The 23,651-nt window shown below is 36.8% G+C and overlaps 1 protein-coding gene across 1 annotated transcript in view; it reads right to left on the bottom strand.

Annotated features, from left to right (window-relative positions):
* Window positions 1-3,591: 3,591 nt before the first annotated feature.
* HERC2 (HECT and RLD domain containing E3 ubiquitin protein ligase 2) overlaps window positions 3,592-23,651 on the bottom strand; it is a gene marked incomplete at its 5' end in the record, with an annotated part of 85,631 nt that continues 65,571 nt past the window's right edge. The window contains 13 exons of the mRNA XM_010171589.1: window positions 3,592-4,596; window positions 5,199-5,411; window positions 5,955-6,060; window positions 7,866-8,056; window positions 8,963-9,075; window positions 9,175-9,369; window positions 10,159-10,300; window positions 16,751-16,834; window positions 18,331-18,528; window positions 19,202-19,389; window positions 20,431-20,570; window positions 21,468-21,559; window positions 22,686-22,847. Of these exons, the coding sequence (XP_010169891.1) occupies window positions 4,324-4,596; window positions 5,199-5,411; window positions 5,955-6,060; window positions 7,866-8,056; window positions 8,963-9,075; window positions 9,175-9,369; window positions 10,159-10,300; window positions 16,751-16,834; window positions 18,331-18,528; window positions 19,202-19,389; window positions 20,431-20,570; window positions 21,468-21,559; window positions 22,686-22,847 (2,097 nt within the window). The remainder of the gene's footprint in view (window positions 4,597-5,198; window positions 5,412-5,954; window positions 6,061-7,865; window positions 8,057-8,962; window positions 9,076-9,174; window positions 9,370-10,158; window positions 10,301-16,750; window positions 16,835-18,330; window positions 18,529-19,201; window positions 19,390-20,430; window positions 20,571-21,467; window positions 21,560-22,685; window positions 22,848-23,651) is intronic.

Here is a 23,651-nt window from a genome sequence, read left to right as displayed (position 1 = left end):
TGTCAGCTTCACTTTGGACACGGACCCTGTCCTCTAGTTTACTTTTAAGGGTGCTTCTAAGGGGTTGTGATGAAACGGATGAAAAGGTTGAGAAGCAGCAGAACCAGGAAGAATACGTGCAGAAGTCTTAGTCAAATTTTTTTTCCAGTTTAGGACCCAATTACAAAAGAGATCTTTAGACCATACTATAGGATATTAGAGGATTTCGTATGATACCATGTACATGACTCCATATGCTCCAAACATATTTATCAAAACGCTTCTGCTGAAGCCTGTTTCTGGTCATGATGCCAGTGCACCACATCCAAATTTGCTGGAGTGAACTGATAAAGGATGACCACTATCAGGAAACAGCTGAGGATTCTGCTCTGTGTTTTTGTGAGATCTTTGCACCATCTTACTTGCTGGCCATCAGACGACTAACTGCAAAGCTGAAGAACGGTGCCTCGCAGATACACCATCAACATTCACATTTGAGACAAACATGCAAATCAGCAGAATCCTTTCCAAATATTAGGAGCATCAATTCACAAATAGCCCGTGTGTCACATTCACAGCTGAGTTGCTTTCCTGCAGTTTTCACTTAAGGTAAGGACATGACTCCACAACAGAGTAACTTTTCCACCAATCTCACACTCCTGAACCCCAGCTGAGTAGAAGAATCATGTTGCCATGTTTTAGTTAACACTGTAATTTTTGACTACAAGACTCATCTCGAGATTAAAAGGCAACATCGACAGGAAACTGCACATCTGTACATTTCCTTTAAACTAAAAAAGTGAAAATATTTTATCAACGAGACCTTTGTAAGCCACTGCTCCCCTTCTTTATAGAAGAGTGCTGTGTGCTTTAGTTTTGCACATAGCCTGCTGATAAAGATGTTTGCAGGGGAGGCAAGTTACCTTGCCTCACAATATATCACAATATATGCTGTCCTGAAGACTTCTTTTGACTAATACAATGTTAAGGAACAAATACCATTCTTATAAATAAATATAACTAAATTCCCTGATGGGACTCAATGACCTTCTCTCCTTATTCACAGGTTGTTTAGCAGCTATTAAGCAGTTCTGGAAGTATCAGGAATTTACCCAGGCAATAAAGAGTAACTTTGAACGTGGGAAGGGATTTTTCTCTCAGTCTTCTGCAGTTTTGTAACAGTAAAGCTTTATAATAAATCAAACCATCATCTTTGCTTTTATAGGGAAGTAACATAGGAAGAAAGGAAAGTCATGCTAACAAACCATTTCTCAAATCCAAGGTTGAATCAGTTTCCTTCTGGTACTAAGAATGTGTATCTAAAAGCCAAATAAGAGCAATTCCCATTTTTTGACCACTTGAAGCAACGGTGTTTCAAGAACAACTGGCTACTCAGAAACACTGTAATTCATGCCACAGGAGACAAGCATTTCACGCTATAAAAGGGCATCCAAGACTCTTCTCTTAGGACAGGAAAGCAAAGAAGGAGGCTTAAAAACCTTATTTTAAGCAGGTTCACTAATTAACAACATAAACTGTTGTCTTACAAAAAGAATATTTATTTTTTTTGCTTTTCTTGGATGAAAAACTTTTTTTTTCCCCCTAAGCAATTTATAGAATTTCTCCATATTAGAGTAGTTCACATGCTCCTGAAACAGGGTTTCAAATTCAAGAATGGCAATGGAACTCTGTTTCAGTCCTTGGGCTTGTGGCATTTGGGCATGACTCATCCACCACATCTCCTGAAAAGCTGACTACAGAATCTCTTTGACCAAGCTCGATGCCTACAGGGCTCGGTGTTACAACATCGAAGGACAGCAGACAACCACATGAGCACTTCTGTACTAGATTCTCCACACCCTCTCTCAGGAGAAATTCAATTCAGCAGCAGGGATAAAAGGAGTTGCTTAAGGTTTTTGGGTTTTGCAGCGTTTTTAAGGCTCCAAAAAGACTTTCATCAGCAGGCAGACAAAATCTGGAGGACAGGGCAGGCACAAGCCTGACTTCTGGAAGTCCAGCAAGACAGGATCAGGACATGAGCATTGCAAGAGATCTTCAGCATGAAATAGAGGCCTCTAAAGCTCACAAATTTCAAAACTCTGGCATCTTAACAACAAATCACAGAATCGCACAATTGCCCAGATTGAAAAAGACCTTTAAGATCATCAAGTCCAATTATTAACCTCACGCTGACAGGTCCTCGACTGAACCATGTCCCTAAACACTATGTCTACACAACCTCTAAATACCTCCAGGGATGGGGACTCCACCACTGCTCTGGGCAACCCATTCCAATGCCTGATAACACTTTCAGTGAAGAAATTCTTTCTAGTACACAATCTAAACTTCCCTTGGCACAACTTGAGACCATTTCCTGTCATCCTATCACTTGTTACTTGGGAGAAGAGACCGACCCCCCACCTCACTACAACCTCCTTTCAGGTAACTGTAGACAGTGATAACGTCCCCACCCCTCAGCCTCCTTTTCTCCAGACTAAACAACCCCAGTTCCCTCAGCTGCTCCTCATAAGACTTGTGCTCCAGCCCCTTCACCAGCTTCATTGCCCTTCCCTGAATACTCTCCAGTGCCTCAATGTCCTTCTTGTAGTGAGGGGCCCAAAACTTACCACAGCACTCGAGGTGCAGCCTCACCAGTGCCGAGTACAGGGGGACAATCACTTCTAATGTCCTATCAACCACCACCCCAGGACCTTTTCCACCAAGCAGCTTTCCAGCTACTCCTCCCCAAGCCTGTAGCACTGCTAGGAGTTGTTGTGACCAAAATAGGTAGTTTCACCACTATTTTGAAATATCAAGTATGTCTCATGAAAACTGATTTCATGACCACAGTTAATATTTAAATTTACAGAAGCTGGAAGAGAAGTCAAATGCACTCCCTCTCTGCTGAGCAGCTCTCCAGCTACTCCTCCCCAAGCCTGTAGCACTGCTGGGAGTTGTTGTGACCAAATGACAAATATTCACATATACTTATCCTAATAATTAGTGAAGAAATGGTTATGACATCACCTTCTACTGGATTTTAAAGTAAAATATTTATTCTTTGGCACAACTAAACCTTATTTTCCTACTTTGAAAAACTAGTGCATACACTGTGTGGTAAACACATAATATCTGCCTGAATGCCACTGGATTTCTATGAGTTATCCATAAAGGCTACTCTGGATGCACAACGTTTCATGACCAAGCCTTGGAAAATGATCTAATTTTCTCAGAGGCAGTATGTTACACCAGTGTTTTCGTACTCTTCTATTCATATTCAGGTACTTGAAGACATCTGTCTCTTATACCTCCTCAAAAGCAATTTTTTTTCCCAGGTGTCCAAGAACAAATTTACCATTACAGAAAACAGCAGCATCAGGAACAACTGCATAAACAAAGGGTACGAAATCGCAACAATTAACATGCTGCATAGACTTGCTCTGAGTTTACTGTAGCCCACGTTCTGCCCACGGCAATGCATGTACTACAGCTACATACTGGTGGAGCAGCAACAGCAACATTTGGTCAACAGCTGTAAATTGCAGAAACATTTCTTAGTAGAGCCATTTGTCCCATGTAACAGCTGCATTATCATTAAAAAACACCTTTTTTTTTTTTCTGTGGCAGAACTTTTATTTGGAGGGAAATTATAACTTTTGCATTTACATGGCACAAATTATATACAGTACACTTTCCATGATAAGAATTATGACGCTGTTCACAGAAAGGTATCAAATTTGAGATAAATAATGCGTAAGCTAAAATATACAAACCAGGGGTGGAGGTGAAACTATTGGCCATTTTTATTATCTATAGAAGAATTTCAAGGAATAATGTTAATTCAATGTTCAAAAAATTTTAACAAACTTCTAGTAAAGTTAATTGAAATATTTATAATACTATTCAGTTGTTGCACAGTATTTCCAATATACAATCAAGAAGATGCACAGAACACAACACTTAATATGAAAAAAAAACTATTGCACCCACAATCTAAAGGTTTCGCTGCCTCTTGGATGCTGCACTACCATATTTATATAAACATTTACAACACTTCAGTAAACACAAAGGTTCTAAATGTAGTGCAGCATTATGGGGGGCCACTTTCAGCTCTTAAAGTAAATGTTAAATGCCCATATACTGTGCCATTTATTCTAAGCTGATGGTTTAAGCTGAAACCCTTAACTCCTACTGTGAGTAGCAAACACACTTTCCCCATGTTCAGAGGATTACCACCCCTCTGACTACTTACTCTATATTCTGAGACCTAAACTGTCCTTGGCTCCATTGTCATTTTGGCGTTTTGCCTCAGTGCTTGTGACAACTATCCCTTACATTATTTTTTTAATGTCCTGTTAAGTAGTCCTGTGTAGAATCTGAAGCAAAAGAATCTGCATCTTCATTATCAGAATCATCACTACTGTCATCAGCCGCTGGCTCTCCTGTCAGCGCTATCCGGGCGTAATCATCCGTGTCTATAGACTTGCAGAAGTGAATGGCATACTTCAGTTTTTCCTCTAGTACTTGCTTACAGGAATACCTGGGCAGCTTCAGCAGAAAGAAGCAAGTGTATGACTCAGGAAGGAAGTGGTCTGGAGGATTGTATTTATCTAATACCTGTTGAAAACAAAAAGCAGGTATTTTTTATTCACTGTCCAACCTACAAATAAATATAAAAATAACACTTGAGAATTTCTTTTAACAGCGCGTTCAATTTGTGATTCTGATGCTGAAGTTTCTTAAAAGAGCAATGAAAAGACCAGATCCGTTTTCCTTACACTAAGTAAATAAAAATGGACATATATGAGCTTCTTTGATTATGAATATGTGGTTGTGAACAATTTTTAAAAGATTATATTACTTCAGCAAATACCAACATAGGATTTGACAACTGGGGGTTTTTAATTTAGCTGAAATGATTACTGAGCTGAATTAGATGTTAAATAAATGCCAACAAAAACAGCTGATGACTGACAGTGGAAAACTATCAAAATCCAGAGAAGCAAATGGCTAGGAAATGAAACAATTATCCACCTGCCCAAGTCAAGAGAGAAAAATATTTACACGTATTATAGGTCTCTGTTGCACTGTCAAATCTATTATGTAATGTTATATAAACAGTTTAATGAAATCAGCCTGGTCTCTTGTTATCATGCTACTACTTCTCCACTACCAGCTTTTTAAAATAAAAACCCCACACCCCATCCCATACACCTTACCTGAATAACAAAGTCCCTCCCTCTAAAGTCTGCAATAGTCCTGGGCAGCCTTGTTCTGCCCCACACAAAACGCAGGAAGAGAGATCGCTCAGTATTGGAGAAGGACTCCATCACTTCCCAGAACCACTGTATCAAGGAAGCAGTTGGTTCAATACCTTTGTAAGTTGCTACAGATTTCAGAAGGTGAAGTGGAATATCTGGGCTTCCACATACCTGAAAAATAAAATATAATAGCAATAGGCTACAAAAGTCTAATTAAATCAATTACAGGTGATTTCTTCCCTCCATTCCCTTAAAATATTTAATCAGCCTTTACACCCACAAAATGAGCATTCAAGTATTTGAAGTGCCGTGTGTGGTCTCCTATTACAATGATACTAAATATGCATCTTCCCATCAGGGGACAATGATGAACCTTCTTTCATCTTCGTGAATCATATAAAGAATTAAACATTTTACTTGGGACAAATAACTCAAATTCACCTCCTAGGTCCTTGCTTTGTGGGTTTTCTGGTTTTGTTTTGTTTGTTTCTTCCAGAAATAACTAATTCATTACACCACTGCTCAGCTATATCAAAATAACCTTATTAACACCAAGAAGGCAATTAAACATTTTCTAGTCTTTCCTTGGACAAAACGTTTGCAATCACAGAACTAGCACTGTAAATAGTGTTTAATGTGGGTTTTGGATTGGCAAGATATAAGTGAAGCATCTCTAAGTTAGTCTGACAAAGGTAGCAAAAGAGAAATTGATACCATAGTTTCCAGTTCATATCCTGTAAACAGCGAAAGTAGAGGAACTGGAACAACACGGGCCATCCCCTCACGAACTGCTGCAACTTGGTCGTCAAATTCGTGGAGTCTGCAGAGATACATTTCCAGAGTTTCTGTGAATGCCATTTCTAGCAATTATTTCTAGCAATTCCTGTAATATCAAGGACACTTTAAGCATTCTCCTCAAGTCTACAGCTATGTGCCAGGGAACATTAATAAACATGTCACACAAGACGCTTGACTTATACTAGCTTCTACACCAATTCATATGGCACTGCAAGCTCAGTATGGAGAGATACCTCCCAAAGTTTAGGATATTTTATTTCCAGTATTATTCATGTGCTGCGCCTGGCAAGAACAAACCAATACCCCATTTGGAAACAACATGCTTTTGGGAAAAGAGCACCTCTGCTTTGAAACTGCCCTCAAATATTCCCAACACGACACAGACCTTTTGGTAAAAGAATAATGGGTCTAAACTAAAACATAACATCTGAGGACAGGTGGTGGTGTATTTCAAGACAGGCACAGGTAAGTCTAACACTGCTGCTTCTGCTGACACCCAATATCTGTTTTTTTTGCATTTTATTTTCCTGTCAAATAATTTCTGAGATGTTTTACAGAGCTCTCCAGAGCCGAGATTCACATCATTGACAAGCCCTCACCAAAATAAACAAAGATGTCAGGACAAACTTGATCTTACGCATCCAATTTTTTCACACGGATTCTATTCATACTTTTTATGTCAAAAGCTTCATATAATTCAAAAGCTTGATACTTAATCTAAACATTTAAATATTTCTCCCAAAGACTTTTAACAGTAAAATGATTTAGAACTGCTTCTGTCCTTTGAGGATAGCCAGAATTGCCAAGAGAATAAAAACATTTATTCAAAGGCATTTAATATTTTATATAGACATATCATTTATCCATTCCAAATGAAGTTCCTCTCTGCTGTCAAAAATATGTTTAAGTATTAGTTCAAAACCATTTATAGGAAAAAAAAAAAAAAAAAAGAAAAAAACCCCAAACCACAAAGACTGTAATTCAAGTAGTTATTGTCAGACACTGCAACTAACAATACTAAGCAAGTATACAGTGATGATATCGTGTTGCTCAAGCACTCTTTTAAACAGTTAACTACAGCAGAGACAATGAAACAACTATGAATCAGTTTCTTGTCCAAATTATCTAAGTTTCCACAGTTCAACAGGCACTAGATCCCCTGCCTCATGTAACAAGATGCTTGCAGTTGCTTCTTAGATGTACTTGTCTAGATTAGCTGTCTAGATATTTAAGTCTTCTCAAGTACTGGACAATTATTTCCCACTTATTTCAGTGCAATGTTCAGCTCTTGGCACCTGTGGGTGAATTTACTTGTCTGTACACAGGTGTCAGACTTATTTTATGGCATCCAGGGAATGAACGTTTTGTTCTGTGTACTCCAACTTAGATAAGAATATAGTAAGAATCCAGCTGGGACTGCTCTTGACTGCAACTGATGATATGAAAAACTGTGGGAACAGTAGTGCTACATCTAATCTCTCTCCACAAAGAACTTGATGATCAAGCCTACTACTTTATCGCATAGAAAGAACTGGATGGATGGGACATTTCTCCACCTGTAAAACTGGCTGCCAAAACCACTCTGTCAGGACAGCTATTAAAATCTAGAGTTATACCTGCTACTTTATTTGTTTCCTAAAAATTAAGTTTAATCTTTTCTCCTTGGACAGATTAAAAGAGATCAGAAAATCAACACTGTAATCACATGAAAACATTAAAATACTAGTACTTAAGAAGTTAAAGCAGTATATTGTTTAAAAGCTTTTACATATTTTTAAAAGAAAATGCTTATTCATGTTAAGAATTAGAATGATTTATTCAACAAACCTGTAATTTATTGCCAGCCTCACATATTCAGCTCTATTATCCAGTGTAATATGGGTGTACTTGGAACTCAACTGAATATCTTGACCACTTGCATTAGGCACAGTGAATGGGAGGCTCATAGCTTCAAACTCTTCTGAAGTAGCTTCATTATCTCGAATGTACATAAGCCCAGGAATAAAATCTTTATCAACCTTTTGAAAATAAACCCAAGTTAAAAGTCAGTTTACTAGCACTATACAACAGCATCTCTTGCATACCAAAAGCAGTCCATTATTTATCATCTATCAAAAACATTGTCAAATGTTTGACCACAACCCATCTAACTGAACTTCAAAGACATATAATGCCTTGGGATTTTACACAAAATTTCATTATGCTGGGATGTGGGAGCGTGAATGTGTTCTAGATTTCAATCCTTTTGGGAAGCATTTGCCAAGAAACTGCATTATATAAGAAAGTTGATTTAAAGCTTAAAAACATAATCACGTCTAGAAAGTCCAATTCCTTTTGGCACAAAAGAAATCCCCTTACTGAAAAGTAAATGACTCAATACTTGTACATTAAGCACATTTCTAAGTGACAGTATTTGAGAAGGAGTTCTTCTTTGTAACAAAGACCTAACTCTTCCTCGAAATTTACTGAGCTCAGTAAACAGAAATTGAAAGTTTGTAATGTTCAGCATGTGGGCACAAACTATTTTCAGTAGTATTTGGAACTAATTTTCTTTTACTTCAAAACAGTGTAGGCTTGTGCACCCAATCAGTTACTGCATCTTGGCACAGCAGACATTAAAAGCTACAGAAAGTTTTAATGGAAAGTAGGAGTTCGACCACAAACATTTGTCTAGACAAACCCATGAGAAGATTCAAGAATGCTCTGGAATTCAAATAACTTATTTACCTACTTTTGAACAACTTGTAAATTTACAGTTTTAACAGTGAGTACAAGTCATCCTTATATACTGCCTCAAAATGTAAAAGGTCAGTCAAAATACAAATATATATAGAAACCAGGGAAGCCAATCACTGGTGAAAAAATTATGTTAGAGTCTGCTTGTCTTCTGTAAGTTATATTCTACTCAGAAACTTCATACTTACCTCACTGAGATCAGCAATTGTTAGGTTCATTCCTGCAAGCTGTTTCCACACTGGCTCAGCCAGGTTGAGGCTCAAAGGGCTGCCAGTCCGGATAGCAATGCCCAAAAGTACACCTAAGAAAAAAATAATAGTTTCAGTATTTTTTTTGTTAGATTCACAATATTCTGATGATGTAATGCAAGTAGAATGTCACAACATTGCTACAAAATTACCAAGAAAACGAAACATGTTCATATGCAAGAGTGACTTGGCAGCAGGATTTAATAGGAAACAGTCTCTGTTTGCTCCAGATTCATCTCTTCCATTTGGTGTCACAATTAACAGAGGGGTCAGCCCATTCTGAAGCTCCTCGCACATTTCTGCTATTGATTCACTATAACCTCCACCACAATCATCCACAGATTCACCTGGGAGAAGAAAGAAGGCTCAAAATTAAATGTTGGTTTTGGGGGGTTTTTTAAATAAATTAAGTATTGAAATAAATTGTATTTCCTTCCACAGGGAAGCCAAAAAGCTACCAAAATAGCTACTGTCATACCTGTTCATAAGAAAACCCTTTATGTTTTGCTTTTTATTTGGATATTTTGAGTTCATTGTAAATCATATTATTTAGAAGATTATAAAACATATCACAGTAACAAAAATACTATTTTGCCAGAGCCTAACTAACATTTTTGTGCTAGACACTAATTAATATAAAATAGAATAGAGGCAGAACAAGAAAGTCAAAGCAATGCAATTCCTAAGTGACATTTTAAAGTAGGTACATTTTATATATCTTACATACAGTAGATAGAACAGCTCTTCAATCTAAAATATTTTTCATCAAAAAGCTCAAAGTGGTGTGTGGATTGTAAAAACAACCCTACCAGTAAAACCAGCTAGCCAGGATTATTTACCAATTCAGACAGCTGAAAAGCAGATACGGGTGTTGCAGAACATTTGCCATAAGCAAAAGAGCTGCCCCCAGAATTTGAGGACAATTACAGACACATTTCCACTAATCTGGAGGCTTTTTATAAAATAATTTTAAAAGGCTTTTTTGCTTCCTAACATTTTAAAGCACCTTCCTCTGCCTACACACACACCCTGTTTCCCTGTATTCCTTCCTTCTTTCAGGTCCTCAAAAAAAGTTAATCTGAAGAAAACTACAGAGCTAAGTGCAGAACAGGTGGGAGGGTGCAGAATCTTCTTACCAACAAACTTGACTTTCCAAACACGATGAGGAAGCAGAAGGCTGTCCGGGCTAAAGGAACTCATTTTAGCACACATCTGTCCAAACACTGACTTTGTACCGTCAGGCCCGGCCAGTCCTCCTTTACTCCTAGAACGTTTTACCTATTGAATAAGCACATTTTAAAAAGTCACTGTAAGAACATATTTCAGCTGGTGCAGACCAGACCATAAGATTTATGTTTCTAAAATACTAATGTGTTCAGTGAAACATTTGCAGAGGTCCACAGTGTGTCTTGTACACCTGTAATATATACAGAGGAAGAACCAAATTTCAAATTATAGTTCTACAGTATTTTTCAGTACCATCCAGCCCTAGATATAAGTATCACAGACTCCTACTATGTATCCTGATCCTCCCTAGGAGGATGAAACCACTTAAAATCTCAAGCTATTAGGAGCCTAGCACCATTTCTGAATCACATGATGGTTGAGTCTGGAAGGGAACTCTGGAGGTCATCTGGTCCAACACCCCTGCTCAAGCAGGGCCACCTAGAACCAGCTGCCCAGGACCATGTTCAGACAGCTTTCAAGTGTCTCCAAGGATAAAGCCTCCTTGGGCAACCTGTGCCAGTGCCTGGTTAGCCTCACAGTGAAAAAGTGTTTCCTGATGGTCAGAAGAAACCTCCTGTGTTTCAGCTTGTGCCCACTGCCTCTGGTCCTGTCACTGGGCACCACTGAAAGGAGCCTGGCTTCCTCTTCTTTGCGCACTCCCTTCAGGTATGTAAGAATATACATCAATGAGATGCCCCCTGAGCTTTCTCTTCTCCAGGCTAAACAGTCCCAGCTCTCTCAGCCTTTCCTCATAGGAAAGATGCTCCAGTCCCTTAATATAAATCTTCACGGCCTTTCGCTGGACTCTCACCAGTATGTCCGTATCTCTCTTGCAAAGAACTAGACACAGCACTCCAGGTGTGGCCTCACCAGTGCTGAATAGAGGGGAAGGATCACCTTCCTCAACCTGCTGGCAACACTCCTCCAAATGCAGCCCAGGACACCCATTAACCTTCTTCCGGACACATCAGTGGCTCATGTTCAACTTGGTGTCCACCAGGAACCCCAGATTCTTTTCTGCAAAGCTGCTTTCCAGCTGGAAAGTTATAACTACTTGAGACTGTCTTAGTTCAAAAATGTCATCGCAATGACAATGATTATTTTTTTAAATAAGACTAAAAGTTTGGAGGTTGACTAGATTACTAATAATTTTACTGTTACGAGCTGGAAACACACAGAAACAATAGGTGTGTTCATTGCAGCAAGACAGAATGATTCTTACCAGTTCAGTCGACAGCCCTGTGGGCTTTCTTATCTACATAAGGAATTTTACATTCCCCCAAACACCAATACCTTACTTATCTTTAATTTCAAAGAGTTCATTGTTCATCTCTCTCTACCGAGCACTGTATGTGTTCATCTTTAAAGGAAAATGGAAAGACAGAGGGGTATCAATGATAAAATTTGTTGATAAAAAAAAAAAAAGAGCTTTCTTCCTCTGTTTCTGAAGAAGCAGCTAATGCCTTTATATATTCAAGTTTTTCTGGATCGCAATCCACTTAGTTAATACATCCTATCGCTAGTCATACACTGGATTATCAAATCTGGGTAAGTTTTTCATACATAAGACAGATCAGAGGCTGTGTTGTTAACCAGAAAACTGAATACATCTTTTTCTTATATTCATTAATGATAGTATTTAAATATGCATCTATGCTACTTACTAGGAGCCTCTAAAAATGAGTAAGCAATACCAAAATACATACATTTATATGCACAGAGAGTAATGTGCTTCTTAGGCACTCAGAGAAGAAGTGTATTTTAAGATTTGATGAAGATCCATAAGAAATTGTATGCAAGGAATATACCACATATTTTGCTGCAAGAGATCCACACAAAGAGGATAAGAGTACAAAAAGCATTTCACCAGTATAGAGCGGAAAGAAATGGAAAGCAAACAGAAGACTGGAGAAACCCAAGATTTCTTTCTAACTCTTGGTATTCTGCAATTTATATTCTCAACTTGCCCTGACTGCAAAGGGACTCTCCTACAGCATACATAGTTCACCAATATCCATGAGACTCTTCATTCAGAAATAACCCAGCCTCATCCCACTCCAAAGTACACTGCACCTCAAAGTCCAGTTGTTCTGATGCTCCGTACTTCTGATGCTTTGGATGAAACATCCACTAGATTTCTTTCAGGTTTTATTGAAAGGCTGGCACACTCAAGTCCTCCTCATGTACAAGATGTTATGTATCAACACAAGTTGGTTTTAATTCAATGGATTTCTAAGAAATTTTGATGCCTAAGAAGTTTTAAGTTGAGAAGTCACTGAGTTTTCTCTTAGAAAGAGGAAAGTATGAGTAGGAGGTCTCTGAAAGCAGTAGTTAATTCACTGTTTTTCAAACCTTAGACCTAAAATACAAATTAATCAAGTGACAATAAAAAAGCAAGCAATCTTGCCTGAATTGAATAGGACGACATGCACATTTGCTGTTATACATTTAATGTAGTATTTATTTACTAGCAACACAGAATTTTCAATTTAATCTGATGATTTAAATACAGGAATGGCTACAATTTGACTTTTAACAAAGCAACGTAAGAATGCCATGAAGGATTATTGGCATCCCTGCCAGCACCTTAATATATTGCTTGCTGACAAAGACAGATGCCCATATTAAAATGTATTAGGTTATTAGCAAAGAGTAAAACACTTCACTGAAAAATGGCAAAAATTAATACAAATTTGTTTAGGCCACAGTCCACCACACGTTTTAGCTTTTTATTATTGTAGATGTCTATAGAGCACAGCATCATGCTCATGTTTCACTTTAGAGACATAATCAGTACCCTGTGAAATCTATTTTACTGAACAGGGTCAGATATAACCCTCACTGAATACATCCCTCACTAAACACTAACAGATCAAGCAGCATCTCAGATTTTTAAAATACAGTTCCAGCCTTCTTCCTGATGAGATAATGTTTTAGCCTAAAATAAGTTAATAAGTTGATTAGAGCCCAAGAAGGATTTTCATAAAACAGTCTACCATCAGAAGATATCAGCTTGTGGAAAACCAGCTTTTCTTGGACCACAGAGAAACGCAGCAGCTCAAAAGCAGCATACAGTGAAGTGTGGAAGAACTAAGTTCAAGAACTTGCCTCAGTGAATAATCACTTATTGCGAGCAGAACCATTGCAAGAAACGGGGAGAGGCACTCAAGTCAATCTGTAACCTGGTTAAAGCATTCTGAAGTGATGAAGACCAAAATTCAAGTTCTTTCTCTGAATCTGAAGAACAAAACTTTGTATTTGTCTCAAGCAGCCTGAAAGTACTCACTGAAATAATGGCCACCCTGTGGGGCTCTCTCCAACCCATGGGAACTTGGGAGAAATGTAGAACACAGCCCTGCCCTCAGGCTAATTAAAGAGTTTACAAAGAGAAGACAGATTATTAATTGGAATCACCCAAGAAAGAGAAATATGTACCATTAACATAGAAGATAGCTCTATGAAGAAAACAAACACAATTCAAGGGTATGTCATCAAATCAATCTCCAGAAGAGGTACAGAAATATCAGTATAATAATTACAAGAGCACAGATCCAGTCTCACCTGTACCTTGAGGTTTGCTACCTAAGCTCAGGCTGAAATGCTACAGAAAAAATACAGTATAAAAAGATGAGGCATAGAGAAAGACTATTTTATGCAAGCAGACAAGAAAAGCCTAGCCTGATCAGTGTAGGAAAATGAAGGCTACCATGAAATTATGTTCTTTAAAAGTACAGTTGATAAGGGAGAAGACAATAACCAGGGAGGAGTAATGTTATTTAAACTGAGGTATAACACTCACAAAGGATCAAATAATTCTTTCATTGCCCACTTTAAGATCAGATAATTTTTAACCATCATGCTAGTAAGATTTCTGTAACCTACATTTAATAAGGAGCCCTAGTGAGGAGGAAGAAACTATTCCTAAAGTGGGATTTCATATATCCATGTAATGTTCCTCCCGTGACAGTAAAGAACAGTGAACCAGGAGATCCTTTGCAGTATTACATTCCTGAAAGTAGACATTCTCCTTAATAACCGGAACTTGTTTCCCTTTTAAAAGGAGGAAATTCCTTTCAACTGCTGTAATAATCTCTTTCATCCAAAGGCAAGACATTATTTAACAGCATTATGAATGAGTCTGCCTATAGGTCATAAGACACTGTCCATTTGACACCACATGAGCTATACTGGTACTTAAATACTAGGTAAATCTGAGCTGCCAGTAAGAGTTGCAGTAAATGAACTCGAGAACTGGAGCCCTGTCTAGACACATAACTGTTAGTTCACTTTCTGGCTCAGTCTCTGACTACTTCTATCACACCTTTCCAGAACAAGGCCCAGGTGCTGTTTTGGAACACAGCACTTAACGATTATTCCCAAAAGGTAATATGGATAAAACTGCAAGTTCAGTTTCTTCTGCCCTATGCAGTCCTCCAGCAGTGTCTCAAACATCTCTGTGCATTCAAGCTTGCCTTCATGCTACACCTCAAAGCATAAAACATCTACCCTCAATTTTATGCTATAGAAATATCAGTCTGGTACTTGGGTACCCAAGTTGCAGTACAGCCATCACATTGTATTTCACACACCTTGAGCAAGAAAACTACATAAAACAACTGTGTCCTACTATCACAAGGCTCCCAACAGAAAAAGACCCAGGACCAAGTGGTATGTACGGTGAACGTGATCTACTCTAAATAATCTGGTCCATGTAAAATTTGACCTCAGGACAAGGGAGTGGTGTTTGGCTTGCTTTTATGCTGCAAGTTAGACAGCTGTTATGTCCAGTTCTGGTACTTCCACAGAAACCACTGAACAAGGTAAGCTGAGGAAATATTTTAAGAAACAACTCAGTATCTGGAAAACCACTTTAAATTAAAAACCCATCTGTTTATTTTATATGAAGAAGATGATTAAGTGAATTGACTGCACTGTTATAATATATAAACTGTAAGAAAAGTCTTCTGAAAGCAAAGGGATCTTAAAGCCCAGCTGCAGTTAAACTCACAACTCTAAATAAGATGAAAATTCTTAACGTTGACAATTAGCTGTTTGAGACTATGTAAAGCAGCTTTGAATCTTCAATTAAATATTATAAAAGATCAAACAGTTTAAGAATCCACATTTTCATTCTCTGCAAAAGCTAAATCAAGAAATTGTAACCCATATTTAGTACTGTGTAATCAGGCCAGATTATGAACATGGTCTTTTTTAGCCTTTATTTAGCTAAAACTAGGACAGATGTGTTACAGTGGTGTTTCATGTCCCCCAGAAACTATGAAGAAATGAAGCCCTGCAGCTACCAGTCCTTTTCTCGATTTCAAGATAGATTCAAGTAACAAATTGGAATATGAGAGAAAGCCTATCCTAATTAATTAACTCAACAGTAGAAAGATGACAATAGAAAATGAGCCCAAAACCTACTCACTTGTTTCCTGCTTAAAGTTAAATACTTGCACTGCTTTATCAGACTTTCTGAATTCACACACACACACACACACACACACACACACACACACAAAGTAACAAGAAAATCTCTGGCACTCTCTTCACCTTCAAATTCCCAAATAATAAACTAAAACAGCATATTTTAATCACATAATATTACCACAAGAAATTTTAAGTGCTCATAGAAAATGGCAAAAAAGCAGAAACACTGCTTCAGTTCACTAAGAGAAAAACTAACTAGTCCAAATTTTCACAATTTCTCTATTGTAACCTTACAAAGAGGAAGGTTTTCTTACTTTTTATAATATAAAAAAAAAAAAAAAAAAAAAAAAAAAAAAAGAAAACCACCACCAAAGGAAAAGAAATGCATGAGGACTCACAAGACCAGGCAACATTCCATTTAAATAAAAACAATGTTTTACTATTCTATGTTACAGAAATATCTATGGAAGACAGACATATCTGGCCTAAGGCACAACATTACATTTTCTAATGTCAATGATAAGGAAAAAAGCCCTTTTGTATCAAACACTTCTGCAATCAATATGACCACATGTGATGACCAGCAAGAGTTTATCAACCTGATTTTTAATTATACCAAGGGCATTTTTTTTTCTTCCCCCTTTTTTTTTTTCTTTTTTATTATGTTCTCTGTTACAAAAGCAACAGCTGAATAATTCATGTGACCATTTGGAAAGGTAAGAAAGGCATCAGAATCACTAATCTCTTAAATTATCTAATGTAGTGAGTTTTGAAAAAGTGGTCCTTTGTCAAGCAGGACATATTTTGCTCATTACAGTCTAAATCATTCACTTAATATTTCATCAAGTATTAAACAAGTCTCAAACAACTACAGTGTGGATGAAAACACACTGAAAACAAAACAAGCAGCCCTTGGCTGCATTCACTTCTTCATTGTTTGATTCTGTGATAAAAATTCAACTCTTCAATACTCAGATACCAAACAGCTAAAACATAAAGGGACTTGACAGATGTACAGCACTGTGAGCTAAACATACAGATACTAAAATTCAAAACTTCAGCTCAAGATACCTGTATTCTGTTAAGCTCTACAACTGGCCCATGCTGACGATCTCTCACCATAGTCGCTTGCACAACTTTTCTGAAAGCTGCCTCCTAAAAAAGGAGAATACAAAAAATTAAAATAGTGGCAAAACTGTAATCAACTAAGAAAACTGCACATATTTCACAGAGAAACAAATACTCAGTTTAACTCAGGAAAAAAAAACCTCTTCAGCATAATAGAGAAACTTATCCTGCGATACTATCCTTCATTACTTTCCTTCTGAGTACATCACAAAACACTAGAAAGGCTTAACACCTCTAAGTCTTTCTTTAGAAGAAATGGAAACAAGCACCAGATACTTTTGAAATACTAAAAATAAACAAAAATAACAGAAGATAAAGCTGTGAGATGGTAATTACAGATCATGTTATCTGTGCTATTACAATTCAAGTCTGAAACAGTCAGGATACTAAAAAAGTAGAGAAGAGTCTCTCCTGTATCACTCAAAATCATGACCTGAAAGGCTGTACTGCATTCAGATTCAGTTATTACTAAGCAATCAACATTCCACTGAGTGCAGGTAGAATTAGTTTATACCAGAATAATATATGTATATGGAGAATAATTAATGTCAGAAAAACAATCCAAAAAGCCAAAGATGATATCTTGCGATGGAAGGCAATAAATAAGCAACAAATAAGAAATAAAAAAACTTTTCATGAAAAATCTGAGGTTCTCTCACTAAATGTTTTTATCAAAATTTACACTGTGAGTTTCAAGCAAGCTTTAAAAAGGTTCTTAAGTCTTTAGAATCTCTGAAGGTAAACCTGATTTAAATGCCTAGATATTAATATGGCACTGCAACTTCTGATGTCTCTGTTGAACGCTTTTGACATAAAATATGCTTGATATCACATTTTACCTTACATCTGAAGCCTTTCTGTAACTGTTCTGCAGACTCTTAGATTATATTGAAAGTGCCTCCTGCACACTCATTCCTATACTTAACATCATATACCTAAAGACTCACTATTAATAGCACAAACATATAGAAGTGCCATAAACAGAATAGCTAGGACTTCCCTTTCCTTTTTTCCAGTTTAGGTTTTGATGAAAAACATGTGGATTTCTCTTGGTCTGTGAGGCACATATTTTGCTGGATTGCTCTACTACACAATTTTTAGGAGTCTAGAGAAAGAGACCTTGAGAAAATACATGCTAAGGAGTCCAGTTACAGGCCATGTGTTTTATTTAAGGTAAGGACACAGAAGAGCACTGCAGAGGGAAACTTAACTGCTTCTCTTTTCAAATACATGTCCCAGTAGATTTTGTCTGTTTATATAAGGTTATTATTTTTTGTTAGACAAGTTACTGTGACAGTGAGAAAAGTCAACACACAACAGCACTATGAAGAACAACTGAGGAAAACATAACAAAAAGAACACATTCACAAAGAAAGACGTTTGGATAATTGGAATGCAAATATTTGATATGTAGCTTACAGAAGTAATTAAGATACATAGTTCTATTTTCTTCCAAAACAGTTTAAACAGCACCTTGCACTTACAGTTACAAATCATTCCTTTACAAACGTTCTGATAAATACCTTTCCCTGTGATATCAGTATTCCCCGTAATGTGTCAAACCCAACTGAGGGTCCTTGGCCAGTTTCATCAAGTCTTCCTTCAAGGTCAAACATTGGAATGCAAGGACAGAAGAGTTCAGAAATGTGATGCAACAGCAGAAGCCTGTTTCTCAATGAAATTATGGGAATTTCCTGTAGATGATTGTACTCCATAGGAACCTGTGATACAGCAATGATATCCAAATGGCATTTAGAATTATTACATACTTTATTTTATTTAACAGAATGATAATTTATAAGACGTGTAGGTAAATTTGTATTAGAAATTCAGAAATTTGCTTATTCACACTGTCAAAACTTAATATGCAGTTCAGTTGTTCATAAAAAATACTAATAGTATCCATCTAAACTGAAACAACTATTTGAAACATGATAGTTACACTATTCTTGCTATTCCATATTTTACAATTCCCTTTATCCATAAACAGACATATTTTACATCCTGTCATCGGGACACCAAGGCATTATAGTTGAAAGATGAAATATTCAAAGAACAATCTTCTTAATGTAAAGCAAACAATTAAGAATTCCCTTGGAAGGCATAAGATTTTCATAGCTGGAATACAGAATTAAAATTCCTGCCAATTTGCAAACTGAGTTACTGTACTGCATTGGATTAACAACTGAATGAAGAGTTCTTCTCACCTCAGAAAATTGGAATCCTTCTTTAGAAAAATGGAAGTAAAACAAAGTAACTGGCTCAAACTTGAAGCCAAATCAAAGAACACTCAGCTTATGCAGGGATTTAGAAAGGAAGTAAGTCTACTGAAAGATCGGCAATAAGCATACTAAGTATGTTTAAAATCTGAATGCAATAAGCCAAAAACATTACCTGTGTAGGGAGCTTGCCAGCATTAGCAGGTTTACTGGTTGACCAAGCTAAAGTATGTGCTGAGCCACAGGCTACTCTGTTGATCTTTTTACCCTGAAGTGCTGCAACCAAGCGTGGTCTTTGGATGGCATTAGTTGTTCCATCTCCAAGCTGCCCTTCATCATTATCTCCCCACGTATACACTTCCCCTAAACCAATAAAAATAATTAATTGTTCTGAAACTAAAGAAAGGGCATTTTGCCTTTTTTCCCCCATTAGTATTTATAAGTCATTTAACCAAATGAAGCCTTGGACTGTAATCAGGATTTCTAGGACTGATGGCCATTCTGAAATCTACTATTTAGAGCAGATAAATCTTGAATGGCACAGTTAGGCACATAGACTATGTAGAGTAGCTAGTATAAGATGCATTTATTTCCCCGTAGTTTGTATAACTTTAAAGTTCTGTTGCAGAACAGGAGGAAATAGTGGAGCAGAAGAATAATAACAGATACACCAGAAACAGCCTGTATTTGATAGTTCCATAGCCAAAAAAGCTGATATTAAAAAAAGAATTGCAAAAGGTTTAACATTTTGTATGAGAAGAAAGAAAAGATCCTGTAATAGGTTGTATTACTAGACAGGTCATTCAAATGGGTGCTTATGGTTGCAAGATAATTGGAAAATACTTTAAAAATATCAACCTTGGTTCTAAGCATTCATTTTCTGAAGCTATATCCTATTTCACTAGCACCTATAAAACTCTCAGTTACTGTGCAGACTTGTTAATTACATGTGGGAGTGAGACTGCTACAAAGAATATTCAGTATGTCAACCTGGCTGTAAGAAGCAATATTGTTTGTGCAGTGCTTCATTTAGCAAGTTAAACACCTCAGTAGGCTCAGAAGACCCTGTAAAAAACAAAGCCAAATCCATTCATTCTACTGCTTCACCAATCTGTAATTACTTTCAGAGCTCTATATTTTGCTTTGACCGACAGCATTTATGAAACTTAAACTCTATTTTTTTATTCATTAAAAACCTTCAGTTGGTTTTATGTGATCATTTTAAATCAAAGACATGCTTGCTGCTCAATAAATATGCAACTTCTGCAAACACAAAATATGCCCATGCATACAGAGGACCAACATTTTTAGCAAGGACAACCTACAAACAGCTGACTAAAAAATAAAGTTTCATTTTTTTCAAATTCAGTACTGAGAATTATGTAAATTATTTGATTTTTATACCATCTTCAGTGCAGCAAACACAGTGCAAAGACCCAGTAGCAATTGCAATGACTTTCTTTCCTTGCAGTCCCTGCACTTGTCGTGGTCTTCTAACATGGTCATCAGATCCATGGCCTAACCGATGATAATCTCCTTTGCCCCTGCACAGAGAACATAAAACATTTCAAAACTGTGTTTTAATTGTTGAAAAAAATGTAATTACAGACTGTGTCTGATATTTGGCCTGCAGATGTATTTATAAACAGTCTTAATACCAAAATATTCTCCAAAAATTCAATATTAATAATCCTTAGCTTGTATGACATAGACATAATTCTGCTGACACAGTAAAAATTCTTAAGCCTCCAATATGCTGCTCCTACTTATTCTACGTAGGTCCTTATACCACTTTTGCAGGGAGTTGTTTGGTTTTTTTTCCTCTTAAAAGGATCAAGTATTAGAAGCATTCATCTGCAAAAACAGTACATTTACTGACCTCAGAGACTGGAACTTTGTACAATTTACCAATATTTCTAAGACCATGCAAACAAGGGGGGAGAAGGACGTTGGGAAGTATTCTGTTTAGTTTTTTTTAAACACTTAAGTCTAGTACTTTAAACTACAATTTTTTAAATGGCATAGGAAGATTAAAACAATGAACTAAAAAACAAATTCTTGAACTACAGCCACCATAAGCTAGACACAATTTTGTTAATATATGAGAATGTTATTTATGCTATCATCTTCTGCTCTGTGTGACACTTCAGGTTTATGCTTCTGCTGACCATCTTACAACTTCTGCATCTTGCAGTGGCCAATGCCTGAAATGACAACTCTGTGCTTAGGTCTCCAAGACAAAATACTGTTTTTTTTATTCAAATAGCACTACAAAATGTTCCCCAAAGTGGTAGATTTTATTACTAATCAAGACAGAGGAATGTCATAAAAAGTTTTTGTTAGGGAGGGAAATCAGAACAGTGAAGGCAGTATGACACTGCTACCTGTTGCAGAGAAGGTTACACCTAACACTGCCAAAATAACTAATACAAAATACTTACCACGTATATACAGCTCCAGATTTCGTAAGAGCCACAGAAAATTGTGATCCACATTCTACTTTAACCACTCCAAGGCCTGTGAGGGAATCAATCTAGGAAAATAGTATCAAATGAAATTTAAGTTAATTAAGGAGGCTATAGTTTCATAGACTGCACTGTCTTAAAGTGAAATTTAATGTGCAAGTGTGTAAGTCTCTACAAGTATATTTATAAATTACAATGTGTATGTAGATCATTTAGCAGAATTCTACTTCTTTCATCTTTCTACCATTTATTACTTAAACATTAAAAAGAAGCTCAGATTTGGCAAACTGTTGAAGATCATCTCTAGTATGTCTTGCCAATAGTTTACCTCACAATTGCTCCTTAATAGAAAAGGCTCTGTCTCCAAATATTCAACATTAACCATCCCTAGCTCGCACAATACGGATGCAATTCTGGCGACAGAGTGAAAATATTTAGACCTCCAGCACACTCTTCCTATTTATTCCATGTAGGTCCTTATGGCACTTTACCATCAATCTTATGGGACTGATGAAACAAAAAAACTATTTTCATATTGTGTAACATCATGCAATAGAAAACTGTTATCTAGGACAGGCTGGTAGACTTTGCCCATGTGGAAAAAGAATGGGGACACCTGTATCCAATAAAGTGTGATTCTGGACTAGAAATCTAAAATCCACTGTGTGTAGGTATACACAGTGACACACACATACATTTCTCAAACACAAACAACATTCATCTTCATACAAGTGCTGTAATTCAAATTAGATAGCTACATGGATATCATTTGTAACATATGAAGAAATTGCAAGTCAATCATACATTCATATGAAAAGTTTAATATAAAGTGAGATTACTTTTTAATCAACTGATCCTCCTTTCTCGAATGAAGTTATGACTTACTAACAAAAGGAAGTATGAATATTTCCTAGAAAAATTTAATGTTTCCACAGGAACCAAAATTAAAATGAAAAATATTGCTAGAACTAGCAATGTTCTCTAAAGAAAAAAAAAAATCTTCAAGTGCAACTTTAACAGTCAGCATGAAATTTAAAAACTTGTCACTGTAGCCTACAGAGTTCATTCTTAACAACAATCAGAAGAATCCGGATGTCCCAGGATGGGCGAAAGTTGGCACATATTGACAAATCTGTCTTCAGCATTCTCCATCAGCCTTATGGTTTCTAAAACAATGAACTAACATTCAAATACCTTCATTGGTACTTTACAGCCATCACTGCCTCCTCTCCCAAGTTTTCCATAATCTCCATCACCCCAGGACCAGACTGTATCATCATCAGTCAGGCACAATGTCTGTGCATCTCCGCTGCCACAGGCTATGTCAATCACACGGTAGCCCTGGAGAGCTTCCACCTGTAAAGAAATCACCCATTTTTGTTCACAATACAAGCCTCAGTCATTTAGTTTCAGAAAAGATGACAAAGCCAACTTAGACAGGTGCTTCACTGGAACTACAAGTCTGAAACTCCACAGGAACAAGAAGATAAAGGCAAGTCAAAGGGTTTTGCTCTTCTCAAACCAGTAAAATGAAAAACAACTGTGTATTTTAAATCCTGGATTATTCTTTTTAATTGGTGAACTATTTAAAATTTGCTTGACCTAAAAAGTCAGGGAAAACAATTCATACAAAACACCTAAGAATATCAAAGACTATATTCTCTTAAAATAATTACAGGCTTTCTGGGTGAGTATTGTATACAGTAAGAAAAAAAAATTATTTTCAAATACTCTTTCACTAGTTTACAGTTTTGTAGCACTTCCATCATCATCTGAATTTAACCAACATCTTTTGAAATGTTGCCATCTAGTGATGAAGTATGGGATTTGGATTCACAAAGTAAAGGGATGGTGTTCCACATATACTGCATCCTCCCCATCCTCATCCTTACTTGAAATAGGTTATAGATAGCACAGTGCATCATCCAAAGCAGACAGAACTTCACATACTTCAATTATTCTACAGATTAACTGTTTTCATACTAACCAAGAACATGGAGGGGGGGAAAGATGTATAGAAAAGGTGGGTACACCTTGGTTTTTTGGGGGCAGGAGAATGAGAACATTTGGATACAGGTGAGAAGGTTCCAAAGTAGACTAAGAATGTATGATACCTCATTCCAAAAATTCAAGCATTGGAAAAAAGTCAATGTTTGCATA

This window comes from Antrostomus carolinensis, unplaced genomic scaffold, assembly GCF_000700745.2.
Source record: "Antrostomus carolinensis isolate BGI_N321 unplaced genomic scaffold, ASM70074v2 scaffold5137, whole genome shotgun sequence".
Classification (NCBI taxonomy): Eukaryota; Metazoa; Chordata; class Aves; order Caprimulgiformes; family Caprimulgidae; genus Antrostomus; species Antrostomus carolinensis.
The sequence above is the reverse complement of the archived record's forward strand: the minus strand, read 5'-3'. Positions and strand labels throughout refer to the sequence as shown.